Genomic DNA, 25,876 nt, shown 5'->3' with positions numbered 1-25,876 from the left:
GAACAGAGCTGTTGGCTGACTGGTGCAGGGAACCCCATGGGGCTGTACCTGTTTTTTGGACAACAGTCCCTGCCTGTTCTCTGCTTGATGACATCCCCACCCCCGTATACCTACTTTTAACTTTGACCTACAACCCATGCACCTCTCTGTCCTCCGTAAGCATTTCATTGCTGGATTCTCTGGCCCCTGCCTGCTCTGAGGGGGTGGGCATGTTGTTGTTCTGGTCGGCTCTGCCCACCACCCCAGGATTGGCTCCTTTCTCTATCACTTAACCTGCTTAAAGAGACTCCAAAGCAGCAGGCTATTGCACAGCATTTGCAGTCACTGTGATGTGCTCCTGAGCGAGCTTTTTCCCTTATTGACACCATATGCGCTGCAGCTTTGTGGTGAGTTTGACAAGTTTTTCTGGCTTTGGCATAGCAGCTGCCTTTGAAGGCTCATTCCTGCCATGGCAGCTGGTTCCTTACTGCTTTACAGGAACTCCTGTACCCTTCCATAGCAGAACACAGCTGGCTTCCTTGCTGACCACCAGTAGCTCTCTACAGTAAAGTCAGGACTGCGTGAACTGTTATTTTGCTAGGTGGATAGATGGCTGATGCAGTATTTACGGCTTTGGTGCAGTGCGCTCATCTATTTGCTTTGCTTTGTTGTGTCCTCTGCCATTCTTTTCTGGGGAGAGTCGGGTATGTTTCTTTAAAGACATGCTAGAGTTACTGCCGTTTTTGAGCTCCCGGGATCCTTAATTATAGGCCCAATGCTGCTACCACAGAAACCAATGGCACAGTGACAATGTGGCTTCCTCAAGGGCCCGAGACTGCACTGGGAGCAGGAGTGTGCTCAGTTGCTTCATAGAGCAGTACAGGTTTGCAGCCAGGCAATACGGTTCTCTTTGTGGCTAGGTGGGGGGAGTCCGAAAATCAGCCCCTCTGGCTGCCAGGGATTGTTGGGTATGGGAGGTCAGAAGAAAAGCTGAGCATCTCCAGCTGTGCGTGGGTGGAAGATTTCTCCTTCCCTGACTTACTCTGCATGTTGCGGGTTTTTTTTGTTTTTGTTTTTTTTTTTGCACAGATTGGGAACTTGGAGAACTATTACCACTTTCACCACAGCAGGACGATAAGGCGCTCGACGCTCAGCAGTCGAGGCCGGCACAACTTCCTCCGGATGGATCCCCAGGTATGGCCCCAATCGGCAACACTGCCCCCTCAGGAGCCAAGCTGCCATGGACAATGACTCCTGCATCCTCCTTCCCCTCTGCTCCCCTTCTCACCCCATGGGGGGTGGGGGGCGGTGTACAAGGCCCCAAGCACAGCAGCCGCATGGCCTGTTGGTATTCTCATAGGGAGTCCCTTGCTGGGCAAGCTTCTGCAGAGAGGTAAGGATGCCTTATGACTCCTTTCCCTCCCCCCAGAAAACATCCCAAGTCCAGGCCCTTGATTGTGTACTGTTTGTGTATAGAGGCATGGGCTGGCTTGGGATAAGGAGCATCCCCCTTTGTGTCTAAAACCAGATGGTGGAGATGGTACAGCCCCACATCCATCAGTGCCCAGATGTGTCATCTCTTGTCTGTGCCCCTCTTCTCTACCCTTTCCTATCCACCTGCTGGACCGTGTGACATCGTGTAAACTCTCGTCTGTATATTTCTTAGGTCAGTTGGGTGTGTTTCCATACAAATGGCTACACTCTGCATTATGTACTTGTAGGGTTTTTTATTATGAAAAACTTCAGATGCTCTTATGAAAGAACCTTTAAACCCGTGGACATCTTGCCAGAACATCGTGTGACTATGCTCTCTGAATCAGGAGGGGTTCAATGGCATATGGCCTGCAGCCTTGAGGACGCACTGTACAGATTGGTATTTAGTGCCATAAGACACTTGTGGAAGTAACATGAACTTTTGCAAAACTATCCTTGTGCTTGGTCTTTGCTCCATTCTAAATACATTGCAAATGCTCTACACTCTCAACGATCACCCTCTTGGTATCCATCTCTTTCAAATTTTCTCTTCAATCCCTCCATTATACATGCAAACAAAAGCAGCGTTCTATAAAAGCCTGATTCTGCTGAGGGTGGGAGGGAGTTCTGCCACCAGGCCTAAATGCTGTGTCATATATTTCTCATCCTAGTTAAATGTAACTGTATGATGGTGTATCTAGTGCAATGAGTGGCCTTGGGACGATTTGGTGCTCGATGATAAAGATCTTTGGTATGCTCTGATGTGTAGCTTGTATTTGAATGATTTGCCTTAAAGAGCCTGGTTTCTTTATTTGCAGCATACAATTGAGTGTGATTACCGACGTATTGTAAATCGAGCATGTTATCTTAATACCACATGCTCTGTAATTGGTGAATCATTTGACATGCTGGTTATGTTTATCAGTGATTGAAAATACTTACAAGTAACTAAATATTAACATCTGCATTAAGGGAAAAAAAATTAAAAATGGTTAAGGAAACTTTCCAATACAGAAATTGCATTGTATGCTGTGGGTGTTGACTTAGTTGTCATAACATTTGCTATCTTAATGGTTGCTATGTATGAAATCTTTGGCTACAAGCATATGTTACTCTGTTCTAGAGCAGCCTAAGAGATATTTATCACCATTGAATTGCGAGATGTCAGTGTTCAAGAAAATAAAAATTCAGAACAAATGAAATCTATGGCAGTGCGTGGGGTGTAGTTGGAATGTTACATTTTTTTTTACTTCCTGATGCTATTCTTTTCTCTTACCAACTTTTATAAACCTTGCATTTATCTGTGCATAAATGTAAAGAGAATGTATGGGTTTTTAAAAAAATTTTGCATTAAAAGCTGAAATGAACATGGTTGCTCTTAATAGAAATCTAATGCCATTCTTAAAAAAAATCTGATACTCCATCAAAGATTCCTGTATGTATTGGGGTTGACAGAAGTTTGTGGGAACTTTTGTCTCACTGGACTCCAGCAGCACTGAGCACAGAATGAGAAGATTGCTCCTAGAGAGAGTGTATTCTGTTTCAATAAGCTAAAGGGAGCAATGGCAGGTCCCAATTGGTGCTTAATGGTATGTGTTGTTTTTAAACCTGACATCAGGTAAAACCCAGTGTGAAAAGCAAGAGTTATCACCAGGGGTGAAAGTAAGTCTAGGGACTTACTGGTACGGGGCTGGGCTGGGGCTGGCTCTGGTCTCCGGAAGGGGCGGGGCCTCGGGCAGAAGGGGCGGGACTGGGGGGTCAGAGCCAGCCCCGGCCCACCCTGTAATGGTAAGTGCCTCCTTCCTCCTCCCCTCCCCTCCTCCCCCCACCGGGGTAACAGCAGCAGCCGGGGGCTCTGGCAACGGTTTAAAGGGCCCGGGGCAGTAGCGGCAGCCAGAACCCTGGGCCCTTTAAATCGTCCCCAGAGCCCCACCGCCGCTTCTGCAGGTCTCCGGCAGCACGGCTCCGGGGACAGGGCTCTGGCCACCACTACCACCCTGGGCCCTTTAAATCGTCCTCAGAGCCTTCTGGAGCCCTGGGGAAGTGGCGCCGCCATTGCTACCCCAAGTCTCTGGCAGCAGTTTAAAGGGCCAGGGGCTCCATCCACTGCTGGGAGTCGCAGGCCCTTTAAATTGCGCTTGGGGAAGCTGATCCACCCCAGTATGGCGCACCGGCTCTTGCCGATACGCCATACCGGAGCGTACTGGCTTACTTTCACCTTTGGTTATCACTCAGGTCCTGATCCACAATGCATTGAAGTCAGTGGGAGTTTTCCTACTGACTTCAATGGGTTTTGGAGCAGGCCCTCTGGGTCTGAAGCTATGCTGCTTTATACAGCAGAGGGACAGATTCTCATCTAGTGTAAACAGGGACAACTCCTTTTACTTCAGTGGAGCTATGCCCATATAAACTGACTGAACATCTGGCCTAAGGTAGGGCGTAAAGGAAGTATTTTTACTCTTGCATTTAGAGGGGAAAACCTGTTAAATGTGTACATTTGATTAATCTTATTTACTTCATTAATTTGTATACGTGCACTGAGCCTCATCTTAGTAAGCTGAACAGTCTTTCAGTATTAGAATTAGAAGCAGTTATCAAAGTATATATCTTTATAGAAAGACAGGTATCCCTGATGTATACTGGGCCTTCCTGTAAAGGTTGAGTATCTGTGGCAAAGCCTGCATGCCTGCTGGAGGTGAGATGCTACTTCTTAGGCCCTGTAGGCAAGGTGTGGGAGGGAATGTTGTTTCGCGGTGTATAGAGGAGAGAGAATTGGGACTCTTGGGCTCTTTTCCCAGCTATGCCACTGATTTGATTTGCTCTACTGCCTTGGGCAAGTCACTTAACCTCTCTGTGCCTCAGCTTATACATATGTAAAATAGATACACAGCTTCATTAGCACATTGAAAGGCTTCATTAAGTTATGTAAAACTCTTTGAGACCCTCAAGTAAAAGATATCAATGGACAAAGTATTACATTATTATTAAGACTTTCCTATTGACTCAGGATAAAAAATTACATTGTTGGTGGTTATTTCCTTGTAAGAGCTACATGGAGGACCCCCTATTACTAGTTAAACTGCTATTAAAAGGGGTTCACAGTTAAACATATAAACATAATCTCCAATACGCTATTGGTAACATTCGAACATAGACTGTTGTCACAAACAGTGTTGCCAACAGAAAGGAAAAATAAACAATCCGAACATTCCAGCTATTGCTGGAAATAAGATACAATTGGCTGGTTGTTTCCAAGTCTTCTAATTAAACTTTATAGCCCTGGGGAATGTATAGAGGCATCTGAACATATTATGAATTTATTTCTAAATTAGCCTAGTTTAGTTCAAACCAAATCAATTAGATTTTAGTCTATTAATATTTACTTTACCTAGCTCTACTGATTACTAGTCAGCTAAATTAGAGTAGGTTTACAGGGATTTGTTATTACCTTGAATTCAAGATCCATCAGTTTGGTGGGGTTTTTTTCTTGCCTCCTATCCATTTGCAAATCATTTGGAAGTGCGTTGGCAGTTTGAATGGTGCATAATTAGTAATCATAAAATGGTAAATATTATGAAGTTGTATTACTGCAAGGCATTCAGAAACAAAAACAAATTTGCAACAGTTTGAATGGAATGGCAAAGATGGAAACAAACACAAGTCCTAAAGAATGAGAGTTCAGTCATCCACAGATGCTTGATCTGTTTTCTGTCTTCCTCTCTGCTGTTTTGTTTACACCATTATTTATTTGCATGACAGCAGCATCTTGAGGTCCCTGCTAGGGTGGGGATCCATTGTATTAGACACTTTGCTATGGCATAGTAGGAGACCGTCCCTTAAGACAAAAAAGAGTAGGAGGGGAAATGGGAACACCTGAGTGAAGGTCAGGAGCAGAGCTGGGAGTAGAGTTCTGGTCTCCCGACTCCCAGTTCAATGTCCTCACTAGACCCATGCAACCCTCCCCGTGTTATGCTATCACCATTGCAACTCCCTTCTTTAGTCAGCCACAGTGGGAGGGCCGGCATAGATTAGCAGTTGGTCTCCAGTTGTATTCCTACCACGGCTACCATTGGTGGGGGATTTGAAGGGAAGATGCTAGTGTAGACACTAGACATTCTCTGTTGGATAAAAATGCCTTTATGGTTGTTGGAATTCAAAATCCTCTCATTGTTATTTCAAATGACGCAACCGGAAGGAACGGCGGGGCTTCCCTCACCAAAGTAACTCCCTGGGGCAATGGCTTTCGTCACTGAAATCTCTTAGCCCAAATATGTTTCTTTAGGGCAGTTCTGGGTCATTGTCGGAGTTTGACCTTCCCCACCCTTATTGGCTAAGCATTAATGGAGATCACGTGTGTGCCTGAGGCCTTGTTGTCATGTCAGGAAACAGGTGAGTTCTTAACTCAAGTTAGGTCACTCAAGGTAAAGGCTTTAACTCATGTGAGAACTACAGACTGCCTTCCCATTACTAGGATTGTACCGAGTTACCTGACTTGAGTTAAATCACCTTTTTTATTTCACAGAAAAGACAAGGCCTGAAGCAGCCAAGCTAAAGGGTTGGTCAGAGTTGTTCTACGCCTCTGCTACAGTAGGAAATTGGCCCATTACTGCAGTTAATTGACTAACACTGAACACAGGCTTTGTCCCATCCACACCAGCAGTTACTGTGTTTGTTACTCATTCAGCGGTACTGTTACAGTTAGTTACTCGTTACAGTACAGTTTGTTACTCGTTCAGCGGTATCTGTTGCTGACAGCCAGTTAAGCTATGGGTCTGTTTCCCACTGTAGATGGGATTTTCCTTCAGTAAACACACCCTTGTTGAGTTTTGTGTCAAAATGGTCACTGAAGCCTATCGCTGGGATTTGGATGGGGCCAGTAACACTCAAGCGCTTTACAAAGTAGGTCAGTATCAGTTGTTAACACTCTTTTGGCCCGTCCACACTAGCTGACTTAGACCTGCCTGCACTCCCAACTTTTAATGAGGTTTGTAACCAGGTAAGGGCCATGGTTGGCCCTAAACATGCTTTGGGCCAACACAGAGCAGAGTTAACATATGGCTGGTAACTGTGCCAGCTGAGCCTGGGTCTCCCTTCCTATTGGCCTAGGCTGGCAGATGAGTGCTTTTTGGTTGTAGCGCTAGTTTGTAGTGTAGACATGCGCTGTAACAGCGTTGGCCAGTGTTTCTTTCTCCTCTCAGTTGTCTGTCTGGTAGGGCATCTGAATGCATTCTTCTATATGCTGCAGGTGCTGCTCCATATCCATGTCCTCTGGGCACTCTATCACCTGCTGAGGCATTATGGGATAGCTGCCCAGAATGCACAGCTACAAACCCATTTAGGTTGTCCAGTAGGAGTGGGTAGACAGACATGATTTTATGGTGGGGGTTGGGGTCAGAAGGGGAGAAACTGTGTGGACACAACTCAACTATATTTGAGTAACGGGGTCTGATGAGTGTCACGGACTCACTTAATATATAAAATTTGTATGCTTAGCTCAAACTGGGATTAAATCAAGCTAAAACTATTCCAAATCCTGCTCTACTACAGCTGTGCCTGTGATAGTTAGATATAGCTGGCCCTGACATGGTTACAGCCCTGCTCCATTTTGTAATGCTGCTGTTTAAAAAAACAAAACAGAACCAAGCATCTACTGGCCCCAGTCAGGATTGGGGCCACATTGTGCTAGGCACTGTACAGACACATGGTAAAAGACAGCCACTGCCCCAAAGAGCTTCCAACTTAAATAGACAAGATAAATATAAACAGGCAGATGACATACAGTTTTAGTTCCTTTAAAAAAAAAATCCCACCCTGTCTGCCCCTCCAGCTCATTCCTTAGTCTAGATAGGGTTCTGAAATTTCATTGCACTGTGACCCCCTTCTGACAACAAAAATTACTACAGGACCCCTGGAGGGGGGACTGAAGCCTGAGCCCATCTGAGCCCTACTGACCTGGGTCGGGGAGCCAAACCTGAGCTCTACTGCCCTTGGGGGGAGGGGGAAGCTGAAGCCCAAGGCCTTCAGACCCAAGCAGGGGGCCTGTAATCTGAGCCCCACCACTGAAGGTTGAAGCCTTCAGGCTTTGGCATTGGCCCTGGGCGGTGAGACTTGGGCTTCAGCCCCAGGTCCCAGCAAGTCTAAGCCTGCCCTAGTGACCCTGTTAAAATGGGGTCGTGACCCACTTTGCGGTCCCGACTCAGTCTGAGAACCACTGGTCTAGATGTCTCCCCAGAGAGAAGGTCTGTAGCTGATTTAGCTGCCAGCCCAACAGAGCTAGGGTGACCAAACAGCACATGTGAAGAATCGGGATGGAGGTGGGGGATAATAGGAGCCTATATAAGAAAAAGACCCAAAAATCGGGACTGTCCCTATAAAATTGGGACATCTGGTCACCTTAAACAGAGATCAGAGTAGCAGCCGTGTTAGTCTGTATTCGCAAAAAGAAAAGGAGTACTTGTGGCACCTTAGAGACTAAAGGAAAAAGAACTTACTAACCCTTTCATTTAGCTGCTGACATTTCCTTGTTAATGTAGACTGGATTCTCAGCATGTGAAACCCTTGGATGCATCCATCTATATTACAAAATGGAATTGCATTGCAACCATGTCTGCCTGATGGAACTGGAGTTGTAGTGTAGGGCAGCTCTGTGCCCTGAAACAGGATCAAGAAACAGGGCAAGATTTTCAAAGGTGACTAGTGATTGTTAACCCTTAATTTTTGAGCGCTCAGGTCTTTAAAGGGGCCTGATTTTACACAAAGCACTGAGCACCCACCCTCTGTAAATCAGGCCTTTCATAGCAAGCACAGACTTTAACATAAGATTTATGTGCTGTGCGCTCCTCTGGCCATCAGTCTTGAAGGCTGATACTGCAATTCTCTTCTTGCTGTGGTACCCTACTCCTATTTCCTCATCTACTCTCCCTTTGGAATTTTGGCTGCATTTTTCCCCTCTTTTTTTTTTTACACTCTAGGGAAATTCTCACCCATGCTAACCTTCCCTGAGTGGTGAGCTAAAGATACCCCATTTCATGTGTGCTGTCTCTTGCGCGCACACAATTCCAAAGGTGCCCTGTCCTCCTTTTGACTCTCAGGGTTTCAAAAGATGAGATTAATTCAAGAAAAGTTATAGGTGTATTATTTAGGAGATTGGAACTTTAAACTGTGATTTTAAGCCATTGTTCTAATTCCTAGTACTGGCCATCTCCAAGCAAACTTGTCTGACTGGAGTTGAATTTTAGTCTGGGATTTGTACAGGCTACAGCTACTGGATGTAAAAGTCAAATTAATCTTGGTCTGTAAAGTCGCTCTGTTAAATAACTGGATCATATTCACTTGGCGAGGACTTCCACCTCCATGGGAATCTAAAGAATCTGCTTTCAGCAAGTGAAGTTCTTTATGGTGGTCAGTCTGACCATTAACCCTTAATAAATCAATCTTAGGTCCACTTTTATTGGCTCAGAGTGTTGGCAGATTAAAAGCACAGAACAATTTGAGCTGATGGAATAAGAAACATGCAGTGCTGGCTGCTGCTTCTAAAACATTTCTTAAGGACTTTTTTTAATTGAGGAAAATGTTCTGAAGTACTCAGTGTTATGACTGGGCCAAAGTATGGTTTGACACAGTATCATTGAGTTTAATTCTGAAACTATTCCAAAAGCTTGAGAGTGTAGTAATTTTGCACTTAACCTTCTTTCTCCTTATGGGAGTTGCACAGGTGCTACAAACAGCACATCTGGGTTAATGACAGGTTTCAGAGTAGCAGCCGTGTTAGTCTGTATTCGCAAAAAGAAAAGGAGTACTTGTGGCACCTTAGAGACTAACAAATTTATTTGAGCATAAACTTTCGTGAGCTACAGCTCACTTCATTGGATGCATTTGGTGGAAAACACAGTGGGGAGATTTATATACACACACAGAGAATATGAAACAATGGGTTTTATCATACACACTGTAAGGAGAGTGATCACTTAAAATGAGCCATCACCAGTAGCACGGGGGAGAAAGGAGGAAAACCTTTCATGGTGACAAGCAAGGTAGGCCATTTCCAGCAGTTAACAAGAACATCTGAGGAACAGTGCAGGGTGGGGTGGGGGGGGGGAGAAATAACATGGGGAAATAGTTTTACTTTGTGCAATGACTCATCCACTCCCAGTCTCTATTCAAGCCTAAGTTAATTGTATCCAGTTTGCAAATTAATTCCAATTCAGCAGTCTCTCGTTGGAGTCTGTTTTTGAAGTTTTTTGTTGAAGGATAGCCACTCTCAGGTCTGTAATCGAGTGACCGGAGAGATTGAAGTGTTCTCCGACTGGTTTTTGAATGTTATAATTCTTGACGTCTGATTTGTGTCCATTTATTCTTTTAAGTAGAAACTGTCCAGTTTGACCAATGTACATGGCAGAGGGGCATTGCTGGCACATGATGGCATATATCACATTGGTTAATGTAGACTCTCTAAGGACACTTGAAGGACACTTCAACACCACACTCGCTGCCGTAGGAGATAATTTGGAGGAAACTCTGATTTGAAAGATGTAGGGCTTCTCACTCCTGGCCTTGGCTTGTGTATGGAAGAGCTGGACTTGGCCTGTCAGCATGGACACTAAATAGATGGGGAAGGGCATTACTTGTAATGCGAGGAAGGCTGTCTCTTGCACTCACCAACAGATTAGAGCTTGCTGTTATCTGCGGGCAAGCACCATGAATGTTTGGAGACTGAAACTTCAATAATAAGACCTATTTAAAATGGGAAATATAGCAGCAGAAGCGGACAGCAGCCCAGGTCTAGAGCCTGCAGGCATACACCATGTAAAAAGCCATTACACTTTATTCCTCCCCCCCCCCTGGTTTATGATGAAAACATGTAATGGCCATCTGGTTTGTTCTGGAACTGTGTGTTAAACACTGAATATCCATTCAAATACATTATTTGTTTTTTTTTGAAGTGCAGGGAATTTGCATCCCACATGCAGATTTTGTAAAAAAAAATACCTTAAATGGCTAAATTAATATTTATTAATAATACATACAATCTGAATGTGGTGTTTTTTTTTTAAATGTAGAAAATGTTCCTGGTTTGTTTGTTTTTTGTTTTGTTTTTTTTAGCAGCTCCATGACTGTGAATGGTTTGGGTCTGTGGCATCTGCCACTTGTAGTCTTTGTCATCACTAATGAGGATATTAGTAGCTCTGGTTTGGGTTTGATGGCTTTATTGGTACAGACAGATTATCAGGATGGAAGACCAAAGTATTCGGAAGTACCTTTACCAAGGAATGCTGCCACACGGTCAGCGATCACGTGGTCACCAAAAGCTTTGGTGGCATAGTACAATCACCAGAGATGGACATAGACTAAACATCCACTCAGACAGCCTTAAGCGCCTACCTTGAGATCAGTTCGGGTGGGGCTCGATCTGCAAGGAGGCCAGGTCTCCCTTTGGGATTGGCCATGGTGATGATCTGTCACTACACTACAGGTTCCCTGCAGGAAGTCCAGTCTGCTGATCTATTGTTCTAGCCTCCCTTTGTTCCGCATGCAGTGGCCCCCGGTGTTGTGAATCAGAATTTGCACAAACAGATAGAGCAGAATGGAGCAAAGCCTGATGGCGTCATAGAACCGGGACTTTAGAATGTTGTTGTGAACATTCCATTCAGCCTTTATTTAATGTCCTTTTTTTAAAAGGTCAGTTCTCATTTGGGGGAAACCGTTTTGCCCCCATGAATAGGTATTTATATGACAGCAATGGCAGAACAAGGAGTGATGGTCTCAAGTTGCAGTGGGGGAGGTTTAGGTTGGATAGTAGGGAAAACTTTTTCACTAGGAGGGTGGTGAAGCACTGGAATGGGTTACCTAGGGAGGTGGTGGAATCTCCTTCCTTTGAGGTTTTTAAGGTCAGGCTTGACAAAGCCCTGGCTGGGATGATTTAGTAGGGGATTGGCCCTGCTTTGAGCAGGGGGTTGGACTAGATGACCTCCTTCCAACTCTGATATTCTATGATTCTATGAATGTAAATTTAACCAAAGACCACAACTCTGAACTATGCCAATCTGTCTCTCTTCATCTAGTCAAATGACACAAACTACCATTGAAGCAGATGGCAATATGGTAGATTCCTGGTTTGTTTGTGATCTGTGGTGTTAGGGCTTGACTCAACACAACAGTTCGCACTAATTTAACTAAAATCACTTCTTAAATCAGTTTAAACGGATGCTACTCCTTGTTGAACCAGTTTATATCAACTTAGATTAAATCAACAAGGAATCAACCTAAACTAAATTGATACAAACCGGGTTTTAAATTGAATGAAGGGTGTCCATTAACAAGCAATTAACTCAACCAGTTAAAAAAACAGGCCTTCAGTTAAACTGGAGCAACTTTTGTGGGAAAACGCTAAAGCCTTGGGGAAGGCACCAGATACAGCATATATAGGAAGCTGGCCTAGAATTATGAGTGGTTAGTAGAAGTACAGGGGTGCAGCAAAAGACTGAGCTACTAAAGAATTGGAGCTGTGCAAAATCCATCAGAGTTGCTAGATATTCAATGGGAAAGGGAGGCACCGGTCCATTTATTTGGGGGTGAGGGGGAGGAAGTGATGGCATCCACTTTATAGTTAGACATCAAAGTCCCTTTTAAACAGGTAGTGTTGTGACAGTTCTGTGTGAACTGGGCTATCAGTGATGGGTCTCGTGGTGCAATTATAGCTATGTTCTCAGGTGCAAGAGACCAAGAACCAATACTGAAATGCCAAGACTAAGGGGAGAAAAGGCATTGGAAGGTGGAGGAGGGAAAACGTCAGATCAGAATGCTGCAACACAGAACAGACAACAGGCACTTATTGCCAGAATTCAGGCCAAGGGCTTTTGGAGGCAGCCTAGGATATTTTCCTCCCAAATGGAGAATTTCCCACTACAACGTGTTTGCAGGTGGAGCATCTCCTGGAAACAACTGATAGAGAATACAGACCCTGCTAGGAAATCTGAGGGCTGGAGTGGGACTTTTAAAAACTTGGGGTAGTGACAGATCATTTAGGGCTCTGAAAAATGTAGTAATCTATCACTTGTTTCCTGTGGCGAAGCTTTATTTTTAAAAAAACAGGTAAAAGGAGCTTGTGTCTTTGGGATCAGAGAGTGGCAGAATCCTATGCATTGAACTGTCAGGTGAGTTAGCTGCTGCACAGCGGGGGCTGGAACCAGAATTAAGCCAGGTAGTTCCTGACTTGCAGCCCTGTACTCCGATCACATCCCTCTGAGTACAGTAAATATACTGTAATAGTAACTCTACCAAAAGCAGTAAGATCTTCCCTTAGTGATGAGTCTGGCCTCCAAGCTCTGCTATTAAATCCTGAGAAGTGGAGATGAGGTGGCTGGTTTTCTTGTAAGAAATTATCAGGTTCTAGGTAAGAGAAGTGAGAATAAATGACAAACGACTTAACTGACAAATGCCTGTGATGGGGCGTCTGCCCCACATGTCCAATAAGGGGTTAACAGAGCCCTAGGGACGCTGTGTGAAAAGCAGCCAATAGGAGGCATAGCCAATCAGGGCCCAGCAGGACCATATAAAAAGAGCCTCAGGGCAGAGCAGAGTCAGTAGCTGCCTAGAGTTTGAGGAGGAAGAACTGTTTCTGGAGTAGACTGCAACCCTGTAGCACCTTGAACAGAGCAATGCAGGCAGGAACCCAGGGGGAAGAGAAGGTGCTTCAGATGGGCTGCTGTGGCTGCTGGGAAGTGGCCCAGGGAAATGCACTAATAGTAGAGTTGCAGCAGGAAGCTGTGATCCGCAGGATTCCTGGGCTGGGACCTGGAGTAGTGGCAGGACCAGGAGCAAAACTCCCCTCTAAGAGGGGAATGTGGATAGTGACATGGCTGGAGGGCTGAGCCATGAAGAGGACACTGTGGTTCATGATTCTGTGAGAGGGGTTGCAGGTGGACTGCAGAGAAGGAGTGATGGGGTGCAGACCATGGATGGGGGCGTTGGCCTTGAGCTAATCCCCAGAACAACCAGAAGGAGGTGCCAGTCCAGCGGTGAGTGATGTGCTATGTGACAGTGCCATAAGGGCTTTTGGCATTGTACTGACATTTGGCAAACTAGTGTAAATCAGTGACACTTGGAAAGGCAGGAAATAAACTATTGAATCCCAATGTACATGGCTAATAACCCTGGCTACTGGGAATGTTGAAATAAGGTTTATAGATCTGTGAACTCTCATTCATAATGTGACCAAACAAGCATAGCACTCTGACAGGCACGCTCCGTTTTTAGATCATACAGCACAAAATTAGAAGGCTTAACTTGCCAGTATCATCTTTTAACACTGGTCATGTCCAACAAAACAGTCACTCTGAATATAGATTTTTACTTCAAATAGTTATATGTGAAATACTTTAAAATGCACAGTAAATGTTGGAACACTGTGTTAATGAAGAGTCTAGTGTCTTCTACAGAGCTTGTATGCAAGTTGTTGTTTTCCCCCATGGAAAAATTTCAATGAAAATGAGAATTGTTTTCATTTTTTTTATAAAATGTTTTGTAATTTTGTTTAAAAACAAATCAAACCAAAACCCCAGATATTGTTATTCTGGATAACTGGAAATTTACAAAAAAAATGTTTGCTTTTTGGCAAGCAAAGTTATAAAAATGTTAGCTGGTCAGGCAAAATTTTTTGATTTAACTGAATTGTTTTGCCCAACTAGCCAAAACTTCTCAGTTTTCAGCTGAAAAATAATTAATATAATTTTTAGAGTTTTGGTTTTTCAATGAAAGCCTTAAAAAGTCATCAGAGAGAGATTCCCACACAAATTTCCATTTTGATGAAAAAGCTGTCTTTCATCAGAAAATATTTTGAACTAAAAACTTCTCTCCGCTGTAGTCATCTAACTCCCACCACATGTCAAAATACTGGTACATTTACTTGTGTTGAAGCAAGAAATAAAGTGTGTATTTCAAAGCATTCAGTTTGATTTCAATGGGTGTAAGTTTCATTTTTCTCTATGAACAAAAGAAAGAGATTATTTTGGGGGGGGCAAGTATACACCACTGTGTTTGGATGAGAGAGTAGGAGAAGGATGAAAAGAAGAAATAAAGAGGGAATGCATGACATGAAATAAAGAGGGAATGCTAAGAAGTTCCTTGCGTGTTAAAAATGGCATTTGACAAACCTTGCCCTTTCTAAAATGGCTTTACATGTGATCTTGCGGAATGTCACACACCACCAAAACCCCAACAAATGTCACAGTAGTAGACCTGGAAGGTGAACCTAGATCTTCTGCCGAGAAGTATTCTCTGTAAGGATAAAAAATGCCTTTTGAGCTTGGAAGAAGAGAGCTGCTCCCTTCAGGTAGATGGTAGACTGCTCAGAGAAAAAATATCCTAGCATTTTTGAGCCTGCTCAACCAATGACCTCCTTCATGTTTAGCTTATTAATTGCAGTTTATGGAAGATGAATGGTGACTTCCATCAGGGAATGGAGTCTGGAGAAAATGTGGCTTAAATCCATAACGGGGTGCAAACAAACCCTCCCTTTTTAATTCATCAGCAAAGACTCTACTGAGTCAAGCTTGTGGGACTTATTTTTCAGGATATATATGTGTGGCTTTGGGGCCAGTGTGCATGGTTTACATGGAAACACATGCTCATATGAGCATGCAAAAACACTCCCCTTCAACACTAAGGGTCTATTGATAGAGATTTTGATGAGGGAATTCAGTGACTTGATTATTAATGTGAATGGTCTGAATGTGGACATTGGATACAGCTGCATTTTAAGAAGTACTAAATAAGTATTATGAGAGCATGTGTTTGTGCTTAGATGAAGCCAACATGATTTTAATACTAGCAGATGAAAGAAGAGCAGCAGAATCAATGTCCCTGCTGTTTTAGGACTGTTAGGGTAAATCTGTAGGCCCGCTTATCACAACTGTGAGCTCCACTGTGAAAAGTGAGTGAAAGTTCATAAAATGCCACAATAGCCTAGACCAACAAAGGCTGCTGAGAAGAGGTGCAAAAGGGGGACTGAATTTGTAGAAACAAAAAGGCTGACTGGTATAACTCAAGGAATGCGTTCAGATCATGCCTAGTAAACAAGAAAAGTGTGTTTCAGAGTAGCAGCCGTGTTAGTCTGTATTCGCAAAAAGAAAAGGAGTACTTGTGGCACCTTAGAGACTAACAAATTTATTAGAGCATAAGCTTTCGTGAGCTACAGCTCACTTCATCGAATGCATCCGATGAAGTGAGCTGTAGCTCACGAAAGCTTATGCTCTAATAAATTTGTTAGTCTCGAAGAAAAGTGTGGGAAATCAGTGAACCAAAATTAGTGGGTTGGAAATAAGGCCTAACTGGTGGACAAAATAATGAGGGGATGGGCTAGTCCACCCATCTCTCCCTTTTGGGGCCCTTAAAAGACTTTTTGAGGAAAATTGGAGGACATGAATGGAAGAGGGCAATGATGGCTGACTGAAAGAAGGGGAAGGAGTGAGCTCTACCAATATGGCTGCCACCTCCACTATCTCCTAGAATCCACCATAACGCCACTAGAGATCCCAAAAGATGTCCAGACCATATCGGGCCAAAGGGAGGAACCTAGATGACATCACCACCTCTGCCATCTGACTAACTCCCAACCACCATGTGGGATGTGAGACTCTGCCATCTACCCTCACTCCCACGTGTTCTCCTTCCCCCATTTTATTTCTTCTCATTTCTGTCCTCCTTTGCCTTCTGTCCAATAAAAGTCTGGGTTAGCTGGCCAAGACTAGATATTTTGCAACACTGCTGTGAGCCTGTGACTAAAAGCACAACTAAAAGCAGTGCCCTACACAGCCCGATGCTGGTACAAGTTTGCCAGGTCTTAGCATGGTTGATAAGATTGTGTTCTGGGCATGTTTTCCCAGCAGTGAGGTGGCAAGTGAAGGTCCACACCAGCGTCAGAAGCTGCATTTTCTATCTTTGCTGCTCTTTTCACTCCTCTCTCAAGTGTCTTTTAAGAAATGGGAACAGACTTTAACAGCTCCTGCCCATCTCAGCTAACGTTTTCTGTTTCCCTCCAATATGACAGGTATTACTATTTTTGATACCACCTAAAAGATGGTCAAACAAGTTCCCCCCCATCCCTTCTAATGACTCTCTTGAGTTAAAGGGAACAAGGGATGTTGTTTGTATGAAAGCCTTACTTAATACTTGACATTTCAAATACTTGAACCGTTTTTTTCCTTCTTTTTCTGTATCTTTATTCAAAGGTTAAAAGGATTCTTAATGGTGTGTTTGCCATGGTACAACGCAGGCTGAGATCTCTGTATACCAAACCCTGAACCTCATTTAAAATTGACGAATGTTGGACAGTGTTAAGTCTTTGGGACCATATATTCCAGTCCTGCAACTCGTAAATAAACCCGACGGCAAGAAGACTGAAGATTATTCTAGTTAGTTATAGGACCAACTCCCAGGTTTCCTCAAATCCATTTTAAAGAACAGAGGATGAAATTCCAGTCCCACTGAAGTCAATGAGAGTTTTGCTGTTGACTTGAGAGTAGCCCATATCTCTCCCAAAGTGGCTTGAAATATATTTGAACTTTTTGAGGGGTGTTTTTGATATATATACTTACATATTTCTTCACCAGTGTTACGCTGTCTGGAATGGCTCAGGACCAGGAGTGCCTACATCAGGGCAGACTGTCAGAAAAGAGGGCAGACACCTCAAGCTGTTGGTGTGTTCTATAATTAGTTTTCACCAAGCCAGTAAGAAGTGTGGACTCCTGGATCACTGTACCAGTCTTACCATGGCGTCAGACAGTCTCCTTTGACTCTCCAGTCTATCTTGCCACCCAGACAAACTGGACTTTGTGATAAAATGGTTACTTACACCAAAACTCGCATCATATTTAGGTTGCTTCCAGTCCCAAGAGACCAGTCACTTACCCCAGATCAACTGGTACCCTAGATCTTACACCAAAGACAATGCTGGTAGTCAGTTCTACTAACTAAAGGTTTATTAGCTAAGAAAAGGAAATGAGAGGTTAAAGCAAGTAAAATATATGCACAGGGGAATCAGTTTGTGATTCCAAAGGGTGGCAGTGATGTACTAAACTGTCAGTTTCCCAAAAGTCTTTTCAGGGTACCATGATTGTCTCGGAGGATCTCTGCCTTGCATCTGGCGCACTTCCCTGTAAGAGTCCAAACAGTTCAGAGATGAAGGATCTTTCCTTGAATGCATACTTATAGCTTCTTCTCACAGAAAACAAGCCAACAGCATCACTACCTAAGTGGGCTTTTCCTTTGATGATGGAGAGTGAGAAATGCCGTTTGAGTCTTTGACCTCCAATCATCAACACAAAGACCACTTGCTTTGAAATTAGCTCTTTTCTGTTAGCGTTCTTCATTTGCATTCTACAAGGCTTCTTTCTCCTTTGATGGGTTAGTTGGTTACAGGGGTATCACAATGTAAATGTTTGCTTCTACGTTATAATGGGATACAGATAAGTGAAAACAATGCAAGTAACATCCCATTAGTTTTTGTGAAGTTTAAACACCTAATACTCTCTTACACATTTAACAATCCTCTTGATCTATATAATGCACAAGTGAATTGGCCTGGGACTTTGACATGAGCTGGCACCTGATCTGCCAGTGTCACAACCAGTTCTGCAGAACAGATGAAATATCACCAGCAAGAAAGAAAAATAAGCCCCTGTTCAGCAAATCATCTAAGTACTTTCCTAATGAAGAATTTACTAGTCATCCTTCAACTAAGCACTTAACCAAGTGTTTGGACTACAATAGGGCTTAAGCCCACGCTTAAATCCTTTGCTGACTCAGCCCATAGATAATACTGTTTTTAGGGACCAAATCTTTACGTCTGACCCACGGAGCAGCACGCTGTCCTACCAGTCTCTCAGGGGCACATGCGTGCGTGCTGGTGCAGCTTATCTCTGAGTGCCGGGGCCTTCACACTGCCCTTCCCCTTGCTGGATAATGTCACACATGCATCCCACTAAAAACCAACACAAACCCATCTGTCCTGGGCTCTCACTTGTTAATACTGAAGTGATGGTTCAGCCCTTGCATGGGAAATTTTCAGGCTTCCATTGCAGGCAGGAGTTCTTTCTGGGCCCCTTCTCACCAAGTCATTCCATTCCCAAAGTCTTAACCCTTCCCTTTGGGTCTCCCCAGGCAGAGGTAGACCCTGATTTCCCCAGAAGAAAGCCACTGTCTGCACCAGTCCTTCCCCTGTTACAATAGAGCCTCCAGCACAGAGTCCTGCCTCTGCAGATTTCAGATCTGTTCCCAATCGCCTACTCTTGAGAGGAAAACAAACCATGCAAAGTCCAAGCAGGGACCTGAACCCCACAAAGTCACAAGCTCAGCCTGTGACCTGCTGCTAATATTTGCCTTCCAAATTAAAAAATGAAACCACAAACCCATTTTTTGAGAGCCTGGGCAAAGGGTTTTGCTTGTGAATGACAAATCGTTTGGTTTTATAAGGCTTTGCCTTCAGAAGAATCCGGGCACTTGAAGTGGGGAAAGTCAGGAAGTGCACGGCTCTGATGGTATTTGTGGGAGTCTGCACTGCCACTGTTGTTGTTTTGTTTGTTAGCTGTGCTTTGGCATTGTATATATTCTGTTGACAAATGCAAGTATTCATCCATTGTGGGTCCAGTCCTGCAAACTCTCATCCACATCAGTAAAGGCTTGCAGGACTGGCCCTGCTTGTATCCAGAACATCTAATTAGGCTATCTCGTTACATATTCCATCCATAGTACTTTAAAACTTACAAATGTGATAAAGCAGCCTACAAAAGATGAGAGATAGATTTGACTTCTTCCATTTCAGATTTAGTTTGTTTTCTTGCACGAATAGATCATAGCCCTATGCAAAATCTAAATTTGCTCTAGATTTTCCATAGTGAGGAAAACCATCCACTGACTGGTTAGAAATGAGTCAGGAATACAATGTTTATGCTCTAATAAATTTGTTAGTCTCTAAGGTGCCACGGGTACTCCTTTTCTTTTTGCGAATACAGACTAACACGGCTGCTACTCTGAAAGGCCTCTCAGTTTCAAAAGTTGTTTTCAGAGTAGCAGCCGTGTTAGTCTGTATTCGTTTTGTTTGTTTGGGATTTTTCATTTATACTATATATGCAATATTTGAGTGGCCAATGTTTTTGTTATATCTTTATTTGCATATTCAATAATAATAATTTAAAATCTCTGTAGGTGAAGTGGCTACAGCAACAGGAAGTGAAACGACGAGTTAAGAGACAAGTTCGAGGTGACCCTCCTTTGATTCACTTCAATGACCCAATGTGGTCTAAAATGTGGTATATGGTGAGTATCTTCAGTAGTCATCTTTTTGCTGGCCAGCTTCTTTTCTATGGTAGAGTTATTTTACAGGGAAGTTACTTTTTTAAAAAATTGAAAATTTCATTACCCTTCACTCAACCTCGTTGCTAGTGTAGCCCATTGACTTCTGTGTTTGTGTCAGTGAAAGTGCTTTGTAGCTGTATTAATATATCCCAGGATACAGAAAAATGTCATTTTAGAGGTAGTGTGGCTTAGTGATCGAGCACTGGACTGGGACTCAGGTGACCTGGGTACTCTTTCTGGCTCTGTCACTCACCTGCTGGGGGACAGTCAGCAAGTTATTTCCCTCCCTGTGCCTCAGTTTCCCCATCTGTAACCTGGGGTGATGATGATAATACTGGTTTCAGAGTAGCAGCCGTGTTAGTCTGTATTCGCAAAAAGAAAAGGAGTACTTGTGGCACCTTAGAGACTAACAAATTTATTAGAGCATAAGCTTTCGTGCGCTACAGCTCACTTCATCGTATGCATTTGGTGGAAAAAAACCTGACTTCCTTTGTAAAGTGCTTTGAGATCTGCTGATGGAAAGTTCAATAGAAGAGCTGAGTATTCTTGTTTGTTGTAATTAGCTGTCTTTCATCATGATCATTTTATCACAGGTACAAAATTGTAAGCATAAAAGGTCTGAAACTACCTGTATGCAGTAACATCATTTTATCTTGGTTCATTGATTTGTGTTTGGCAGGGAAAGTCATTTAAAATAAAGTTGCTTGATAGAAACGTTACTTTGTATGAATATAAAGTTGAAGATCCATCCCTGAAGTGGAAGAACCAAAGAATATTAAGATTTCAGTTCCCCTCATTAACTTGTTTGGGGATTTCTTGATCTAGTATGTAAATTCAAAACAACCTTACAAAGAGCTTGGTAAACTGTGGAATGTAAATGTATTTTCAGATTTGATTTGTTTGCACAGTATCATTCTTCAGCTGAATTGGGTGATGCTTTGAACTCATTGGCACCTTGGGATGGATCAGTTTTATAATCTGCCTTTTGCTATTTCTGCCCTCAGCACTGTGGAGATAAAAACAATCACTGCAGGTCAGAAATGAATATTCCAGCAGCCTGGCAGAGAGGATATACTGGCAAAAATGTGGTGGTGACCATTCTTGATGATGGCATAGAGACAAGCCATCCCGATCTCATACAAAACTATGTAAGTAAAAAAAATAAATTGTTTGCCGTTTCTCTGTAACCTTTTAGACTGGCATATCAAATGGAAAATATGAAGGGAAAATGTGATAGTTCTTCAAGGAAAATGGGAGCAGAGACTTTTTCCCCCAGTGAATTTGTTTCTGAAGAACTTTAAAAATAAAAACATAATTTAAGACCAGCCATCAACAGAATACGCATAAAGATTGAAAAAAAAATCAAAACTTCAGATTTGAAACAAACATGTTTGGAAACTCCATTTCCGTTGGGGATTAGCCAGCTGAGTAGGAGATGAAGGTTTACAAATATCCCACCACCAGTCTCCTGTAGAGTAAAATCAGGCATCCTGTGGCCAAAGACAAAGATAATGTAAATGGCTTTGCTCAGCCAGAGTTTGAAAACAGATCAAGCAAGACATAAGACTTTCCATAGCTAATCTCTTTCCTGGCCCTGGCAAGTCTAGTACCTGAGTCAGGCTGACTTTTTAACTGAAAGATCCTGATTGCCAAACACCCAATACCCAAATCACATTCCAGTTTGGCAACATGGACTGTATCACCTACCTCTCTAGCCCGATCATGACACATACTGGATGGAAGCAATAAACTTAGTACAATTCTCCTGGTTCTCACCTGCTCCTCATTTTACGCTGAAGACCCTGACATGCCAGTCCCTGCTGACTCACTGCTAGCTCAGTATTTGGATGATGCAGGTGTGGGAGTGGAATGCCTCTCTTGGTTATAAATAGGAACTGAAACACTTTTTACCTGTCAAGCCAAGAGTTCACTGGTTGATGTTTCTCCTGCAACGGTTGACAATGTTCTAATACATAAAACAGCACATGGTGCAGCATTCCTACAGGGCTGCAAGATACTGACAGGGACCATTTCTGACAATCTGAGTCTTCTGTGCCCAGGATCCTCTTCTTTTCGCTGCTTTAATAGGTTTGAAATGTCTTCATTATAGGGGTGCCCTAAGAGTTAATGATTTTAGTGTCAGATCCTGGGTCCTTACTCTATTTTCCCTCATTCCATATCAGGCAAACTCCCATGAGTGAGAAATGATGGTCCGCAGGATTTAGCTCACAGTGCAAAGCTCATCATTTTTAATAGATTAATTCTTCATTTAATTTGTTTCTAATAGCTGTAAAAGAGCCTGGACAGGTGCTTTCTAAACACTTCTAAATAAGTTAATATAAAGAAGGGCCCACACCCAGTAAACACACAGGCATGTTCCATTGGCTCACAAGCAATTATATACTAAGGAAAAAGAAGTTCCTTGTAAATTTCAATGAACCCTTTTAAGCTGTTTCTCCTTCGGGCTTGCAAGCTCTGGTTCCCAGCCTGAGGAGTATGCTGGATTTAATAATGAATGCCAATAGTCTTTGTTAGTCTTAAGCAAATACTTGAGAATTAAATTAGAAATGCCAGGTTATTGCATAGGCCATCTCCCCACGTCCCAGCCCCTGGGGTGCTCTATTAGTGCTAATGTAGCATCTCACAGGCTTTCATTTAAGCATTTCATTTTATTTGTAGAGTGAACACTTTATAGCCTCCCAGAAAGGTGTAATTGGAAAAGCAGAAAATATCGAACCACTTTCTTGTCAGTGGTGAGACAAAGATTATAACCTTAGGGAAAGGGCACTCTGCAATAAATGAGCCTGGCATCCCGGTTATGCGTGAATTACCGCTGAATGATAAGGTGTCTCTGTCTATCCGATCCCAGCAATGAGTGCAGCTCCATTTACATTGCTGCTTTGGAGGGGAGAAGCAAAGTCTTCCCAAGTTAATGTTATGATCTCTTACTAAATGTAAATTCCAAAGGGAGCCATGCCGTGCTGGGGTGTGCTTGGGTGATCTCTTCCTGTTACACTTGCTGTGTTAATTTAGTGTTTCTCTAAGTGGGCTTTAGGTCTGGTCTATGCTCTGGCTAGTCACGCTCACTAACGAAAGTGAAATGTTTTTAGGATCCTCAGGCGAGCTATGATGTCAATGACAATGACTGTGATCCAAGCCCACGCTACGATGCCAGCAACGAGAATAAGTATGTTGCATTCCTTATAATGCACCTAACCCTTAAATTGTGTGGTACTTTCCAAGCACTTCCCAGACATTTAAACACCTAATTTTTACAGTTGCTTCCTCCCAGAAGGGTGGGTTAATAGTACAGGAAGCATTAGTAGTATTGGGATTTCATAGATGGGGAAAGTGAGGCAAAAGAGGGAGACTCCTGCAAAGGTACTTGTCAGAGCTAGGATTAGAACTCAGGAGTTCCTGGCTCCCAGTCCTGTGCTTCGCCCATTAAACCAGTATGTGTACTACCATCCAACACGTACACGATGAATGTTACACAGCCATGACACTTTGTAAATCATTTTAGTAAGATGTGAATATTTAAAAGTAGAATTACTTGAGTGGGGTCTAGCTTATTTCATCTTGCACATGGTCTCCAGTGGCCCTCTAGACCCAAACCTTTCCTTCCTGATGAAGGGTACCCCACAGCCCTCCTTCTGGGGCTTGTGCTGTTCTTCTCCCTGGTCCCCTCGATTTGCCCTTCACCAGTTCCACTCTGGCTGGCAACAGTTTGTCACAAACAGAACTCAATGGTGTCTCTCCCCTGGTAATTTACATCAGTTTTAAACTGGGCCCGACCCATCTCCTCCTTCCCAAGGAGTCTAAGACCCTCCTCTGATTCAGCCACCACTACCAGGCATTACCTGGCTGGAGCTCAGCCTTCTGGCTCTGGCTTCTAAATTCCCCTGGTGTCAGGGCCTTCCTTGCAGGAGCCTTTCTCACTCTCTGCAGTTTCCTGAGCTTCCTCTCTCTGTTTCTTGTTCTTCTCTGGCTCTTTATAAGGGAACACCTGTTCCCTATCAGGCCCCACCAAGGCTGTGAATGAGGCACAGGTGAGCTGGAGCAGTTCCCTCTTCTAGGGGAGGAAGACGTGTGACATGCAGGCATCAGTTTAATGTCACCCACCATCTTCAGATAACACACTGTCCTTCCTTGCCCACTTCTTAAGAACATGGGATGTGCCAGACTGGATCAGGCCCCTGGGCCATCTGGTCCAGTGTCCTGTTTCTGAGGAGGGTGTTAAAACTCTCTAATAGGGAAATGCTGGATCATCTGTCTTCACACAGATCTCTAATAAAGATTTGCTTAAACCCTGAAGCATAAGATGTAATATCCTCTCCAAAATTCTTATTGTTAATTGGGATGAGTCTGAAAATTCTTGATAGCCATGTAAATGTCCAACCCCTTTCTGAATCCTGTCAGATTCTTGGCCTCAGCAACTTCCTGTGGCAATGAGTTCCACAGTCTAATTGTGAGTTGTGTAAAAAAGTATTTCTTTTTATAGGTTTTGAATTTGCCACCTTTTTATTGATTGCCCCCTTGTTCTTCCATTTTGAGATCAGGAGAACAGAAGCATATCTTCTCTAGACCATTCATTATTTTATATATTTTTATCAAATCCCCTCTTATTCGTCCCCTTTCTAAATCTCTTCCAGTTCTGCAATATCCTTTTTGAGACAAGGTGATAGCACTGATTATATAAAATCACACACTTTTACAGCAATTGTCCATGCTCTGTCAGCTCAACTCCCCCTCCCCACCCCAACCCCTTATTTCAATTTACTTCTGGCCTCCTAATAGTGGTGTATACATATCTGCGATCATACAGCGTAGCGCTCTTCATGTGGTAAATACCAGTTGCCAAGTAACTTTCTATCAATCAAACAAATGCAACGCCAATAGACTCTTCATGCCCTGTGTCCCAAAATGTCTTTATAAAATGAACAGCTCTACCATTTAAGATGAATGAGCATATTCTCCGCCCTGTGCACATACAGGCTTCATACCAGGGAATCTTCTAAAGGCCAATTTGTGAAGGGGGGGGGATGAATGTTCAACATGATGTTCAGGGCTTTAATGTTCATGTGACTTCTGCTGCTGCTAACAGGAGTCGTGTGGCAGAATCCTTGAAGAACTGACTGGAAATGTGTCCTCGGGTCTAAAAGAACTAACCAAAAACTATTTTTAATGGTCACCATCTGTGAATTCCCTTAATGATGCCAAGCCTCTAAGCACTTTTCCAATTTAGCGGATTAGATGTCAAAACGATATCACACTTTTTGAACCTAAATTAAAGTGGGACTTCCACATGGCGGCACGTTTAAAAAGGAAGCATTAATACAAAAAAGCAATTTACTTGGCCACTAATTTCTTCTATTCCCCTGGCCATTATTGTGTTTTTGAATAAAAAGCTTCCTCGCTGTCAAGTCAGTTTTGTCTGCTGCGGAAGTCTTAAGCCCATGTTTATGAGCTCACCCGAGGGATCGGGACGTCGCAGATGGAGCATTGTGACGTCACTGTAGAATCAGAGAGGGAGAAATGATGGGATACAACATTGTAAATAGCTTAAGCGGCAATGTGACTGCTAGCAATGGCGTCATGATGCTGAGTGTCATGTACAATACATACACACGCTTGGTCCAAATCTGTGTTTGACTCTGCTGTCAATTATTTACATGGAAATGTATCCTGACTTTCAATTTTCTTTTCAGACATGGCACCCGCTGTGCTGGACAAGTTGCAGCTAAAGCAAACAACTCTAATTGTATCGTGGGCATCGCATACAATGCAAGAATAGGAGGTAAGGCTGAAGCTATGCTATGGCTCTCTCGCTGTGTGTGGTTTGCTACTTATACATCTTTATTTCCTGGACCTATAGTTCTGCCAGCCTGGACTGGTGGGTTGTGATTTCTTGAACTGAGATTGACTGGAGACAGTGAAACTCTGGAGCAGTAACCTGGTCTGGATCTGCTAAAGTCTTGAATCATTATTGTCCTTGATTGAGAATGACCCTGAGGTGTCCCCCCACCCCAAGCCCCTGGACAGTGAAGCCGTATTTTTGAGAAGAGGTTGGGGA

The 25,876-nt window shown here is 43.3% G+C and overlaps 1 protein-coding gene across 2 annotated transcripts in view; it reads left to right on the top strand.

The window, feature by feature from the left end:
* PCSK6 (proprotein convertase subtilisin/kexin type 6) overlaps positions 1-25,876 on the top strand; it is a 119,388-nt gene that overhangs the window by 21,285 nt on the left and 72,227 nt on the right. For both annotated transcript variants that reach the window (XM_038420223.1, XM_043493688.1), the window contains exons 2-6: positions 1,069-1,173; positions 19,654-19,764; positions 20,808-20,951; positions 22,914-22,990; positions 25,512-25,600. In XM_038420223.1, coding sequence (XP_038276151.1) covers positions 1,069-1,173; positions 19,654-19,764; positions 20,808-20,951; positions 22,914-22,990; positions 25,512-25,600 — 526 coding nt within the window. The remainder of the gene's footprint in view (positions 1-1,068; positions 1,174-19,653; positions 19,765-20,807; positions 20,952-22,913; positions 22,991-25,511; positions 25,601-25,876) is intronic.

Source organism: Dermochelys coriacea, chromosome 10, assembly GCF_009764565.3.
Source record: "Dermochelys coriacea isolate rDerCor1 chromosome 10, rDerCor1.pri.v4, whole genome shotgun sequence".
NCBI classification, from domain to species: Eukaryota; Metazoa; Chordata; order Testudines; family Dermochelyidae; genus Dermochelys; species Dermochelys coriacea.
Note: the sequence above shows the minus strand (reverse complement) of the source record. Positions and strands in the feature narration are given on the sequence as shown.